General features: G+C 38.3%; 1 protein-coding gene across 1 annotated transcript; it reads right to left on the reverse strand.

The window, feature by feature from the left end:
* Positions 1 to 314: 314 nt before the first annotated feature.
* Positions 315 to 12,238, reverse strand: LOC143848152 (replication factor C subunit 3). Its single transcript, XM_077356997.1, has 9 exons — positions 11,981 to 12,238; positions 11,659 to 11,875; positions 8,345 to 8,424; positions 7,913 to 8,072; positions 7,490 to 7,571; positions 2,813 to 2,942; positions 2,646 to 2,709; positions 2,157 to 2,225; positions 315 to 607 (listed from the first exon to the last, which is right to left on the reverse strand). Exons 1-9 carry the CDS (start codon positions 12,171 to 12,173, stop codon positions 508 to 510), a joined length of 1,095 nt encoding a protein of 364 aa, XP_077213112.1. The 5' UTR covers positions 12,174 to 12,238; the 3' UTR covers positions 315 to 507.
* Between the last annotated feature and the right edge of the window lie 3,232 nt (positions 12,239 to 15,470).

A 15,470-nucleotide genomic window follows, 5' to 3' on the forward strand; every position in this document is an offset into this window, starting at 1 on the left:
GGATCTTTTTCCACCAAATATTTTTGCTCATAATTTTTCCCCTAGACCCAACCCCTTTCCCACCAGTTCTATCCCCCTTTTATGTATCACTTAAAATGGCTTCATTTTCAAGAAAATGCACAAAAGGAGGAAATTAAGTTGTTCTAATACAAAAAAGCGGCTGGAGAATACTAGAAAAGTGGGTGGAAATATCATTTCCCTTTGTTAAATTGTGCCATCACACTGAGCAGGGATCTTGGCATGCAATGGGAAGACTTTTACCTGTTGAATCCCATTATGATTACTTCAACATATGGAATTCTTCAACAAGATAATTAAAAAGGCGAAAAAGACCCATGCTATTATCAGTGTTGATTGAACCATATTCCAAATTCATGTAGCTAAAGTGTCATTGATTTCACATTTTCTTAAAGAAATCTACAGTGACCCAAGCGGCCACTTGACATTCTTACGCTGAAAAGAAACAAAAAGAACTTACAAACATATGGTGGGTAGGAGTAAAGTGATTTACTTAGCAGCGGCAACCAGAGAACACCGAGCATTTGTGAAAGTAGTGACCAGTGCACCAAGCTGCAGCTTATCGCTGCATCCGAAACTCAGCCTGTACCTGGAAACAAACAATAAACTACAACTTATTAGAACTGCTACACTTAGAATAGAGGCCCACTTCAGTCCTCCAAGCGACTGACGATTTGGGCTTCTCATTGACATCCGATGAGACCTACAAGGGTGACCCAAGCTAAGTACTTCTTTCCGTTTTTTTTTTTTATCAAAAATTGAATAAGATTTCAGTTTCTATCATCGTGTTCTTGATCTCGATCATTATCTTGCTGATCTTCATCTATTTTCAGTCAATTTTCTGAATCTTCTGCTCATTTACTGCAATTTCCAGCAACATACTGGTTTTAGGACCGTTTTGAGCAGAATTTTCATTTCAATCACTGTTTTTTATTTGCCTGCACCAATCCTCAAAAACCTCAACTACAAGGTCTAAGAAATGTCTCAAGCCATCGTGGCAGTGATAATTGCTCATTTCAATCACCGTTCTTACTTATATTAGTTCAATTCTCGTCTTTGAACATAGTTTTCTCTCCAATCCTAACTTTTTTTCCAGCTGAAGTTTACATCAATGCCATATATCTTGTCTGTGGAATTTCTGCTAAGTATTGTACCTCTTTCTTGTTTCGGTACCACATAATGGAGCAGCCCGTGTTCCAGTTGACATTGGTTGTCGTAGCCCTTGCTTTTCCACTAGCTACCTCTATTGCAACAATGATGCTGCTCCCCTGCATCTCTAATTAGTTGGTCCTTTTTTAGCCCAAGGAAACAAATAATGGAAGCCATAAACGCACACACATGAAAAATGAAGCTTGCATCTTGGATGCCATTTATCTTGTCTATGGAATTTCTGCTTCTCAAATGTTGCATCTTTGATCCATAGAGATCAGTTCAATTCCATATGACAGCACCATTGCTATAACTCTGCCATAATCCAAATTCCCAGAGTTGCCTCTAAATGACCCTATCATACCATGGAAGAAAAAGTATTGTACTGGGTTCACCGAAGCAGCGTAGCTCCTTCTTTTCAACTAGCTACCCCAATTGCAACAATGATGATGCTCCACGACTGCATTGTGTCTCTACTTGGTTCCTCCATTGTTTATCCCAGGGAACAAATCATGAATGTCATACAAATATCATATATCTTGTCTGAAATCTCCTACCAAACATTATTTATATCCTAGGATGGTTTTGTCGGTCGAGCTAATTCAATTAATACATCATAAAATCTATGGACAAATAAGCTCATGCCAGAGAGAATGTGGGTTAGGATGTAGCTAACATGTATCTGCTTAGTCATATCAAATTATTAAGCATGTTTATGTGTGTTTGTGAGGATTCATGTGTTGGTGAGTGTCTGCAAATTATTCCACCCCTTTATTTTGGTACAACATACCCCTGTCAGGCTGTCATTATTTAGAATTTCCCACTGGATGGTACAATGCCCAAGGAATTGTATGAAATAATGGAGTCTAAAAAGGAGTGGAAATTACGAAAAGAACAGGGTGCATATATCAGCTCTCTAGAAATTGATCATAAGAATCATTCAAAAAAAAAAAAGAATTATGTTACAAAACAAGGAAGGAGATACATACTCGATGTCAGCCAAATCATTGATTAGCTTAACTCGAGCATCCGACGGCATTTTGATCTTAAATATAAACCTGTTAGCATAATGCATGTCATGAGATCCTGTAAACAGAAGTACTAAAACCATAGTTTTAAATTTCGGCCGAAATCCAAAATTTCGGACTGAAATTTCGGATTTCGGTGGGGACCGAAACTGAAATTCGCTGAAATTCGCTGAAATTCCAAATTCGCGAAATACCAAATTTCGGCCAAAATTTCGATAATTTCAGTCCAAAATTTCGAGAAAATGTCGTTTTTTTAAAAAAAATGTTGCGAAATTTCGGAAATTCTGTCCAAAATTTCAAGAACAAATACCAAATTTCGGATTTTTGTGGGGTCCAAAATCGGTACCGAAACCGAAATTTAAAACCTTGACTAAAACAAAGAAAAATATCATTAAAAAAAACCTAAACAAAGAAAAATCAACGAGTTGTTAAAAACATGTGTTTACTTACATGGTGACCTCTCTCACAATGTCTACCAATGCCAATCCTTTCCTCATCTTGACTTCAGAAATAACTACAAGAAGCTAAGTGACAAAACTCAACATTTTCTAGTATAGCATATCAATGTAATATTCGAAATTTAAACACAATAATGGACAACAGGCATTGTTGGATACGCCTAAAACTGGTTGTGAATGATTCGTTCAGAAGCCAAAAGCATATCTGTTCAATATCTTTAGGCATAGGATTTCCAGTACACATGTAAATAGCTTCTTCTGTTAGATGTTGAGAAGCCATATGTGTGGACTGCAAACATGAAAAATGATCGGCAAGTTAATTTCAGAATAAAACCCCAAGGTTGCATTTATCAACAAGACTAACAGGACAATGATGTACTATAAAATCCTTTTCAGCCCCATTGTTAATATGATTCCCACGTCAAAGCAATTATCCATAAACAAAGTTGGTATTTCTTTTAATGGGAAAAGACTTCTATCTCAACTACTTCGTATTGAACTATGATACCAAAAATACAAGGTATTTCTATATGTAATAAAGAATTTATTGGCATAAAAGAACACGTGGAATACAATCACTCCTACACTATGCACAATTTAAGTGAAAAAGAAATAATTTGAGAAAACGATTAAACAGTGGAGTTAACTGGGGTTGTGTATGTTAAGAAGGTAATCTAAAAAAACGTGACACTTCCCACTTTGTCAAAGAATTTCATTTACGTAAGGATAGGACAAACCAAAGAAAGCTGATTTCATACAACAGATCAGACATAAGCTTCAACTGATATGACTACTTACTGAAACCCAATTTTGTGTGATCTTAGTTGCAGAAAGTGAAAGTGAGAATCAAGAATTACCAAATGTTGAGGAAGTGGGAGCACCAAGGAAGTCTCTGAATAAAATAATAATATAAATTTTAAAATGCGCAATTATACTTGATCAAATACATGATAATACCACCATAGTTTTTAAATGAGTGCTGTTTTGGAGACTGAGAGTGGAACCTGGAGTGAACCGAACAAAACCCCACATGCCACATGGCACGTAGTTTTGCCATTTCAAGAGATAACAAGCCAATGACCAAGGAAGAAGATTGCTAACATAGTTTTGCTAACTCGGTTACCATATCATTGTTCTTTTTAAATTTCTACCGAAACTGACATGAAATGACCGAATATTTCCATTTCCATCCCCACCGAAACTTATACAAAAGCTGAAAGGCACAACGAAACCAAAACTCAAAGTGCATTATATATATATATATATATATATATCTATCTGTGTGTGAGTGAGAATGTGTGTGTGTGTGTTATACAATTTATTTATATGAATTGCATGTGAAATATGTTGTATATATATTATCTATTATACGAATTGCAAAATGTGGACATGTGCAACAGTGCATGTCACTAGGTATTTGATATTGTTAAACCATTCTAGATGGTTGTCTTGCACTCTTGCTTATGTCATGGTTTTTTTTCTTTCTTTCTTTTTTCTTTTTTTTTGCTTATTTGATGTTTTCTAAATACATATTTATGATTATTCTAACATTTCTTAAAATTTCGTCTTAAAGTTCTATCATATATACATATGAGAAAACAGTTTCTACACACAAGTGTAAATAAGTTATCTACACACTAGCTTAAAATACAATGGGGGCCCACATTGTTTGGGTGATCCAAAGCATTCATTTGATGGGCCCTCGCATAGATAGGGTGTCCACAAAAAATCAGCTCCATAGGATCATCCTAACCCTTCGAACCGTGGAGGCAAAAAATGGACAGATTTGCAAAGGTTTATACACGTCCAGTTTACCTCCACAAATCGTAGGGTTGGGATGATCCTATGGAGCTGATTTTTTGTGGACACCCTATCTATGTGAGGGCCAATCAAATGAATGGTTTGGATCACCCAAACAATATGCCCTCCACTGTATTTTAAGCTAGTATGTAGATAACTTATCTACACTTGCGTGTCGAAACCGCTCTCTCTCTCTCTCTCTCTCTCTCTCTCTCTCTATATATATATATATATATATATATATATATATATATATATATATATTCCAGATATTTCTTGATTTTGCATGATTTCCACCAAAATTTCCAATTGAAACCGAAACGTTTCCATTTCCGTGGTGGCCGAAATCAAAACCAAAAACGAAATTTAAAGCCATTGCTGGGCACCGTCTTTCAATAATCAAGGAGGATCTATATAGGATGATGGGGCCTATCTTAGCGTTAGGGTATTTTTTAATAGGTTTTTTGAGTCTTTTAAAAGATTTCAATCCAGAGTGATAATAGGTATGGTTTTATTTGAGTCTTTTACAAGGTCTCAAGTCATAAGGGTATAATAGGTGTTCTCGTTAAGTTCCTGATATGTGCAAGTTAATCTTGTATATGGGGTTAGTTATTATCTAGTTATTATGCAGTGGCTATGTGTTTTAGAGTTACGGGGTTAGTTTTTGGTGATGTGTCTTGTAAGTGGGTAGATGGACTTGTGATGTGGCATTCTCTCTTACTTGTATTTATTTAGTTGTACTTGAATGAAAGGAGGAGGAGAAATTTACAGCACAAAGGAGACTTTGTTCTAGGAGAGTGATGGTTCCTCTCGATTCGAGCCATTAGAAGGTCCGGTTGCCTCGAATCAACCTCTTTATCCCGCATTTCTATTTTCTTTTCGTTTATTTGTGTTATGGCCAATTAGGCACGTAACAGTTCCACTTAACCATAGTTTTAAATTTCCACTGAGAAACTGACACGAAATGACAAATTGTTTTCATTTCCATCCCCATCAAAACGATGTTGAAATTGAAATGCATATTGAAATCAAAATCGTAAGTGGATTAGTGGTATACTATAACAGTATGTGTAACATAATTATATTTATATGAATTGCATGTGAAATGTGGTGTATGTAATATGTATACATATTTATATGAATTGCATGTGAATCGGAGTATATGTACTGTGTTTAAATGTTTATACGAATTACATATGAAATGTAGTATTACTGAATTATCAAACATACTCAGCATCGAATGTGCATTGTTTTGTTTTTTTTTTATGTTACTAACCATTGCAGATTATAATTTCTTGCTTAAGTGATGGTTTCCAAGTGTGTGTTTGCGTTTATTCTAGCATTTCCTGAAGCTTCATCCAAATATTCTATGATTCGCGTATGTTTTCATCAGTTTCCGTGATTTTGCGGATTTCTACCGAAATTTCCAATCGAAACTTCTATTTCCATGGTGGCCAAAACTGAAATTTAAAACATTGCACTTAACTCACTTAGTGAAATAGATAAAAGAGGGCCCACACCACTCTCATGACACTATTCAAGATACTATTCACGCTATTCATGTCACTATTCACAAGGTTTTGGAGGAAGCTTTAAGTGAAGGGCATATTTTTCAAAAGAGGGGAATATTTGGTAGGGTTTTGGATTTCTCTTGAACCTCTTCTTTTCTCTATATATTTAGGCCTACATTCCATCGCTTTTAGATGATATGGTATAAAAAATGAGATTTTCTTAGGGAGAAATCACCTTCTCTTCTTGATCTTGATGAGATATCTTGATCGCCCGCCAATGTGATTTTTCAGTTATAGAGGAATGAGACCCTGGGTTTATCTTCATAGTTTTCTTTACCTTCCCAAGGTAACACCTCCACCACTCTTCTTTCATGTTCGAATTTTGAGATCTTTACATACGTGTGATTTCAAATATAAAGTGCTAATTTTATTCAAAGGTTTTACTCTGATTATCAAGGTGATTAAAATTATCAAATCTGATATTGAATACCATGGCTGGGTTGATTAATCTCCACCGTCGAGTATTGTGAACTTCATTGTAATCGTTGATTTCAAAATTTAAAGTTTCTGTGGATGCTAAGGTTTTACCATCATCATTAGGAGGATAAATCCGAACAGAATCTGATCTGAAATTTGACTGTTGGATTGAATAAACCTCAACCAAGTTTTGACTGAAGTCACTCTAAGATCTTTACATACGTGGAAAGCTAAGTTTTAGAGTGACTTCAGTCAAAATTTCAATAAGCCAACCGACATATTGTCAATGTAATGTTTCGGTCAACATGACCAAAAAGAAACCAACATAAGACCAAAATGGTTAAGTCATGTGATTAATTGTTAAAAAGGTATACTCTTTAAGCTACCCACGCCATAACAAAATATTGCAAATAAAAAACCTATTGCACATTATGGAGGCTTTTGACCAAGCTAGACATGCAAGGCTTGTCACCAAGAAAGTCCCCAGAGAAATCGAATTTCATTTCTCTAGCAAGAATACAAAACAAAATGTATCTCGAAGAAAGTATCCATAAGATAATTCTTGAATCTAAGCACAATGAAGAAATACATTATTTTTCAGTTGTGGCCAGAAACACATCTCAAAATAATGAGTCGTAAAAAATAAAACAAGATGCTCACATCCATGGCCCATTTTGTTTGTGTCGAGACCTAGTGCAATTTGAATGGGAAACTAACAAAAAATAAAGGTTCATGACAGCATTATTTCTACAAATCAACGAGCGGAACATATGATTATTTTCAAGGCATATAATTCTAAAATCTATAGTGAAATAGCACATCAGCTATCACATTGTAGGCTATCTGATCTAAGAAGTACTATAATAATAAGTGTTAAGCTCTTTATAGTAAGCATAGTGGTAATCACATAACTTTTTGGAGCTCTGCAAAAAATAGCATCTAGTTTTGATAATGTAGTTTATCTGATCCACACCTCGAAGAAGCTATAAGAAAACAATATATATCAAAATTAAAACAAAACAAAAATTAAAGTAAGATTGATTTGAACCTGCAAAATATTCAAAGCCTTTCTCATGTCACCATTGCTCAACCGCACAAGTGCAGCTAACCCGCTTTCAGTAACATCAAGCCTAGTTGGGAAAAAAAAGAAACATAAGCATAAGGCCTTTACAGCCAGACCTAGCTAATCTGAACCGTTCATCTAAGAGGACTTAGATGTTCATCTAAGAGTTAAAGGCCTTTACACCCTGTTAACTTACCAACTTCTCCAAAAGCTTAAGCTGTTGGAGAAAGGCGTTATTTATCTTTTATACTTTAACACACCCCTTACATATTGAAGGCATTATGTGATGTAAGTAGCATCAAGACACATCAAGAGGAGCAGAACAAAACCGAGTACATCTTGATTGTAATGCCGGAATGATTTTGTTGACATGATTACGAGTGCAAACATAGTGCTGTAAGAACATACCCTTCAGATTTTATTACATATTGAAGGCGTTCTGTGATGTGAGTAGCATCAAGAGGAGCAAAACGAAACCGAGTACATCTTGATTGTAACGCCGGAATGATTTTGTTGACATGATTACAAATGAGTGCAAACCTAGTGCTTTTTGTGTATTTTTCAATCACTGCAACAAACACAATCATTAAAACAAATAGTAAGCATGGAAGTCCTCACAAAAATTAAATATGGGATTTGCTAGCGTCCATCGCAAAAGGCATTTCGCCAATGGTCTGTCCTGTCGCATGTGAGAGCAGCCACACAGGCTCACTTTTCAGCAGATTTTGTCTTCATTCACAATGTGGGTGCTCTGATACAGGACAGACCATAGGTGAAATGCCTTTTGCGATGGACGCTAGCAGATCCCTAAAGAACAATGAATATATGCAAACAGCACACCTCTACGCAAGGCAAACTGTGCATCCTTCGTCATGGCATCTGCCTCATCTAATAGGACCAATTTCACTAGTGACTTTGCACTGCAATGAAAATAAAATGATGATAAATAGTGATTGCCTGCGCTTTGACACATCCATTAAGTATCACTGCCGTGAAAGATTGTTCAATGTTAAAAAAAAATTATAAACCAATTCATATGGAGTAAGAAGACAACGAACAAGAAGAGGGGAAGAAGAGAGATGAAAGAGAAGTTTTGATGAAGGTTAAAAGCCCCAAGCTCACGACTTTTGCTTTTATAAATAATAAGTTGTAGTAATTACAACTGATGCCATTAGGGTCATCATAGATGGGCCTTATCTTACTAAGCCTACTTACATACAGGAACTACTCCAAAAAGTTCAGCATTCAAAAAATTCATAGAAAACTTAAATGCAACCTCAAATATAAACAAACACTTAACACTCCCCCTCATGTTGGAGCCTAGATATATCCGTGCCCAACTTGGAACAAATATTACCAAACTGATTGCGAGCAAGTACATTTGTGGTCTTTTGACCTTGCACATGGAGTAGACATAAACTTGATAGTAACCTTGTCAAGAACAATGTGACGATCCACTTCAATAAGTTTTCTCCTCTCATTAAAATTAAACACTAGATCACTAGCAATGTAAGTAGCTGCCAGAGTTTCATTGAACATCTTCATCAGCAAACATCAAAACCAAACTCTTTCACAAGAATCCTAAACTATATCAACTCACACTTATGTTCCATTGCTCGATATTATATTTCTACACTAGATCATGCAACTAAGAAGAAACAATACTGTACAGTCTATCCACAATGTGAAAAGATGTACAATAAACAATGCTAGGGCCCAAAAGCCTAAGGTATGGCCGTATGGGTGGAAAAGGGGCAGGTCAAGAAATGGCGTCAAATGGAAGTGTATATAGGGCGGTGGGTAATAAAGGCCATATTACACATGATCGTGTGTGCCTCGACCTCAAACCCTACGAGGGGGAAGATCCCAAAAGGAGATGGAGCGATAGCAACAGCCAAGGTCCGTCTAAGGGCTGAACCAGCACCAGTGATGAAGAAAAGGGTGAAAAAATGGTGGAACTGCACATAAATCAACAGGGAGCAGCAAAGGCAGCCCAGGGAGGAAAGTGATGGTTGGATCTACTGTACAGGGGTACAGGACAGCAGATCGTATAGGACATCAGTAATCAAACAGAAGTTGAACAGCAGCTATAACAGTTGACTATTCGTCAACAAGAGAGTGAAGAGGGTGAGTGGGAAGAAAGGAAGTAAATGCTAGGAAAAACCTATGAACAGTAGGTTGTTGTTCGAAGACTGCAAGAGAGGAAAAGAAGAGTTGCCGGCTGCACTAGGGAGATAAGAGAAGGCCGGCAAGCAATGGAGAGGAGGAAAGAAGGGAAAGTTATGAGGGAGTTGCTAGCTGCAAGAAAATTCCTGGCCTGCAAGTCGACAAGTGTAGAGAGACAAAACAAAGAGGAATAGAGGAAAATATAGGAGGGGAAAGTAGAGGAGAAGAATGGGAGACAGGGAAGAAGAGGATGAAGGGAATGAAGAGAGAAAGAAGGGAAGAAGGAAAAACCTATAGAAACAAGAAAGAGAAGGGTGTTGTTCTTGGGCGACAGCTATTGGGGAGAAAATCACACGCCAAACTCCTCTCTAGGGCTCTCCTCCTTTGGTTTTTAATTATAAGGAGGGATGGGGCTTTTAAGTGGTTTGTACTAACAAAAAATAGTAAGTCTACAGTTACTAAAACTAGTAAGTGCATACTTACCAAAAATAGTAAGTTTTTATTTTTAATTAGTTACATGTGGGCGCCCTAGGTGATGAGTACATCCCCCACATCTAGCATAAATTGTCCAAAAACAGAAATAAAACTAGCTAAGAAATAAAACCTAATAAAAAATGCCTCATATAACTGAATGGCACATAGGGCTTTCAACTATCAAATGGACCATGTCACATCAATTCCCCCATGTATGAAGAATTCAACTATGTCGAGTAGACGTATGCTAGTCTCGTGGAGTCATTGAATATATACTCTGGAAAGTGGATGATTCGACATGCAGGGCAATCCTGTGGACTCTAGAAAGATACTAAGACACTTAAAAATAAATATAAAGACACGATACAATGTAACTGATACCTACATAACTTGAGGTAAATTCTATGACAACGCTAAGAAACTCAGCTACTATTTAAAGATCCTCTAAAAGACAAAAAATCACTAACCTGGACTCTATCAATAATTTTACTGAGCACTTGGCGGGCACTGGCGCTAGAGGAACTGCCTAGAAGCGTTTCTGAGTGTTTTTTTCACTTTGACATCTAAAGGTTGGGGGGTTGGATTTGGAGCTGTTATGGGACAAAGCAGTGTTTAAAAACATGGATGTTATGAAGAACGCAGCAAAGAAAAATCGTTGTCGACTCAGTGCAGATGCGGCAAAGAACGCGGTTGACACGGTCATAACTTGGGAGAGTCAACGGAGCTTTTATTGACTCTGTAGGCCAAAACGCGGAATGCGGATGCAGTGCAACGCGGAAAAAAGCTAAGGTAAAAAAGAGTTGACCCACTTCGAGGGAAGGGTTAGTCCTCCTTTGTGTGCAAAGAAGACAATTTCCAGGATAAATTTTGGGAAATGATAAATGCGCCCCTTTACAATACTAGGGACACCCAGCTGCAATGTATCTATGACTACAAAGGGGCTGATGTACTTCACACTTAAGGAATGAAGTGACCTGCTTGCCATGTACAATGCAGTCAGGTGTCCCAAGCGATGAAAATGGGTGCATTTATCATTTACCTAAATTTCTTCTTCCCCTCGAGAAAGACTACTAACATGTTATTTATAGAAAACCCACTTGACGACTGCCTCTAAAACTCCTACCCAAGCCAATCTAGATAACCCTTATCTCTAAGACTCCCATCCATACCAAACAACTAGAGAGAAAATTCCACAAAATACAAACTAATTTATTCTACCCAAAGTGGGACCCATCTAGGCAAGCAACATTAAGGATGGCAGGAGAAATAATAAAATAAAACAATGCCCAAAGGAGAAGCTCTACTTTAGCCGTGTACATGTGTATTTTTAATATCAAGGAATTGTTGAGTTTTGAACCCAAGACCTAGGTAAGGCAATAGCTCTATACAATGTGAAACAACCAATTACTCCAAAAGCATAAGCTCTTAGAATTGCATCATTTAACATAGAAATAACAACCAAACCCTAAAATGTAGAATTGAATAGATAGGAGGGGGAAATAAAAAAACAATACCCAAATGAGAAGCTCTGGGTGCTAGCGAAATCTTGGATTTGCTGCCTAACAACATCAATCCCCCTATCATCAGACGCATTGAGCTCAAGAATCATGTTCTGATAATGGGCCCCATAGAGCTTTCGGGCAACAGCAAGTATAGTGGACGTCTTTCCGGTGCCGGGTGGGCCATAGAGGAGGAGGTGGGGCAATTTATTCTCGTTGGTAAGCCTATCAACTGTTCAAAACCCACATTCAATCAAAACCCTAGAAAATAGGATTTGATAAAAAAAAAAATTGGGGAAATGGGAAGGGGAGATAGATGTGATATCATATTACTGACTGGTGTCAACGATGTCGCGGTGAGCGGCCACGTCGGCTAGGGTTTGAGGGCGATATTTCTCGACCCATGGCGTGGCTTTTTTATCAGAGGGGGGGAGGTCTAACACCACGCTCTTCCCCTTGTTAAGCTTTGTTGATGGATTCTCCTCCTCGGTGTCTACTTCCATTGGAGAGTTACCCATTTCCACTTCCATTGAAGACCTCTCTCTCTCTCTCTCTCTCTCTCTCTCAGTCTTACAGTCGGTTGTGGCGCCAAAATCTGTTTCTCAGGATTTTATATGGACTTTTTACACGGTGTAAGCCCGTGTGTGCTTTAGTACTTTGCAAAAATGATAGCGGCCTGCATTATTTGTGTGATCCAAGCCGTTCATTTGTTGGGCCCCGACGTAGATAGGGTGTGCCCAAAAAATCTTCTCTATAGGATGATCTAACCCTCTAATCTGTGGAGATTTCTATGGTCCTGTTCATTTGGGATTGTGACAACCGATTGTGGGCCCCTACCGATATCATAATGTGGAAATGATTTTGGGGGCAGAGTCTATTTACATTGTGCCCATCAAATGGACTGGTTGGATAGACCTGGCAAAAACAACCCGTGCCCGCGGGTCGACCCAGCCCACCCGCAAATTTGCCAGCACGGGTCGGAGTTTTAGTGACCCGTCAAAATCGAACCGCGGGTCACCCCAACACGTAAAAACATAGGTCGGGTCGGGTCGGGTAACCGTGCGGGTTTTTTGGATTTTTTTTTAAATATTTTTTTTTTAAAAGAGGGCACGCACTACTAAGCATGAATACACCCCCTATTTTTCAAAATGGACGGTACAACCCATACCATAGGATGATCCAAACTGTGCATTTGATGGGCCATGATATAAATAGGTTGTGCCCAAAAAATCATTACCATAGGATGATTCTAACCCTCCTATCTAAAGAGGGACTCACAATATAGAAACTTCTATAGATCGGACGGTTGAGATCATTCTATGGCAATGATTTTTGGGGCACAATCTATTTACGTTGTGGCCCATCAAATGGACAGTTTGGATCACCCTATGGTGTAGGTTGTACCGTCCATTTTGAAAATTAGAGGTGAATTCAAACATAGAAGGGGGTGAATTTATCTCCACCCAAAAACATTGTTTTGGCAAAAAATGTGGGTAACCGCGGGTCGACCCGACCCCACCCGCACTGGGTACGAGGCACCTGGTTGCTGACCCGTAGGAATGCGGATCATTTTGACCCGCAACCCGTGCGACCCGCACCAGCGGGTAACCCGACCCACCCGTTTGCCAGGTCTATTGTTGGCTTACACCATATAAAAGCTCATAAAAATGGAGTTTTTTTTAATGGTGTGAGCTCATATAGTTCAATATTTTATATTTTGGCCCATCAAGATGTTCTTAACAACATTTGGATGGACTTAGAGCTATTCGGGCCAATAGATATTTAGAAGAGCATTCTTCGTTAAGATGCTGATCAACGGCTTGAGATCCTTCCAACACGGTGGGACCAAAAGTCAGTAGGAGAAATGCACAGAGCGTGACTCTATTTCACTTCAAAAAATCTAATTTTTTAGTGATTTATGGAAATGGACAAAACGGGCTATTTGGGGAGCACGCCATTTTCCAGAGTTTTAAATTTTTCTTAGCCTTCTGATATTTGCACCATGTTTTGATAATGACACAAATCCACCTTGTCTTTTATTATTTAAGTAGCTCTCAAAAGCTATTACAATTCCCAAGCAGCTCTTCGTGGTCTATTAAAAAGACATGGTGAGTTAGTGTCATCGTCAAAAAATGGCTGTGCAAATATCAGTGGCCTTTCTTATTCTCCATAATAAAAAAATTGGAATGATAGATGCAAGGGCCCTCTTTATGCAAGGGCTAAAGAAGGGCCCCTGGATAAATCCTCGTCGTTAAGTGGGACCGAATTCGGTTGTTTCTCAACCGACTTTAAAAATGACGCGGATCTATTCAAGGGCCATTTCTCCGGCCCTTGCATCTATCATTCCTCATTAAAAAAAAGGTAAACGTTAACGAACCTAATATATGTTTTTAAAATAAATAAATAAAATAAACCGTTAAACTATCTCCATCCTCAGTAATATGGACAGTAATTATATAGCATAAGCACATCATCCCATGTTTGTGTTAGAGAAGGTGGGGGAAGAAAGGAGAACAAGCTAGAAGATGCTTGAAGCATTACTCCCAAGGTATCAAAGTGGAATACCAAGACAGCTGCCCCTAGCCCCTATTTACGGTTGTAAATATTGAAGGGTTTGAGTCGGTGAAGGTTAATGGGCTCCAGCCCAAATGGGCCCACTACATCGAGGTCCATTATCTATTGGGCTTATATTTAGAACATATCCAACAATCTCCTCCTATGTTTTATATATAGCACAATCCAATAGATAGATAGTGTGATGTTCAAAACAAAATATTGAAGCATCCACATCACCAATATGGTCTATATCAGAAAAGATCTGTAATCCAACTGAAAAACACGACTCATTTTATGACAAACAAAGAGTTTTAGATATAAAATAATCTAAACTCAACCAAAAGGTAGTTTCACATATATGTGAACCCCTAATAATCTTACATGAGTTCATTCATGGGGTATGATTTTCATAGAGATCCATAATAAAGTTCCATATTTCCCTACGGATGCGCGCAATCACCCAGAAACCACGCGCATCGGGTAAGCAAGAGGGGATTTGAACGCTCGTCACCGGGGAGCAAACCCATGACTTTACGCCAGAGCAAACTCATCTGATCTGTGTAATTTTTGCGTTACCTCATGTTGTTAAACAAGATAAATGGTCTCGTTGCAAATGCATAGATCTCTCTCGAGTGAGACACCAAAATTAGTTGCTAGCATTGCTTGCAGTGTTGGAATATAAATGATTAAATAACACAAACTCTAACAGCTTAAGCTTTTGGAGTAATAGGTTGTTTCACATGGTACTAGAGCTATTGCCTCACAGCAGATCCTTGGTTCAAAACCCAATAACTCCTTGTTATTAAAAATCCAACAAAGAATAGGGGCTAAACCTAGGGGTGCAACTCGGGTCAGGTTGAGGCCAACCATAACCCAACCCGCAATAGCATTCCCTCAACCCTAATCCGACGCAACCCGAGCCTCAGGTTGAGGATGGTCAACCCTAACCCAACCCGCTTCCAAATCGGGTCGGGTTGGGATCGGGTCATCTACGACCAAACAGAAAAATACAACAAAGAAAAACACAATCTTCAAAAAATCATGATAAAATTTGAAGACGTAGGTCGGGTTGCTTCAACCCTAACCCAACCCGAATTTAAATCGGGTTGGCTTTTCCCAACCCTAACCCAGCCCAACTCGAGCCAACATCAGGTTGAACCCGTCGTGGTTGGGTTGAGCCCAACCCAAGTTGCGCCTACACCTTACATGTGTCGTGTGTATGGCCAACCCAAAAAGAGGAGTGGTGAAGTATAAATGATTAAATAACACCA

This window comes from Tasmannia lanceolata, unplaced genomic scaffold, assembly GCF_043159265.1.
Source record: "Tasmannia lanceolata isolate RefF3 unplaced genomic scaffold, GAP_Taslan_0.1 ptg000016l, whole genome shotgun sequence".
Lineage (NCBI taxonomy): Eukaryota > Viridiplantae > Streptophyta > Magnoliopsida > Canellales > Winteraceae > Tasmannia > Tasmannia lanceolata.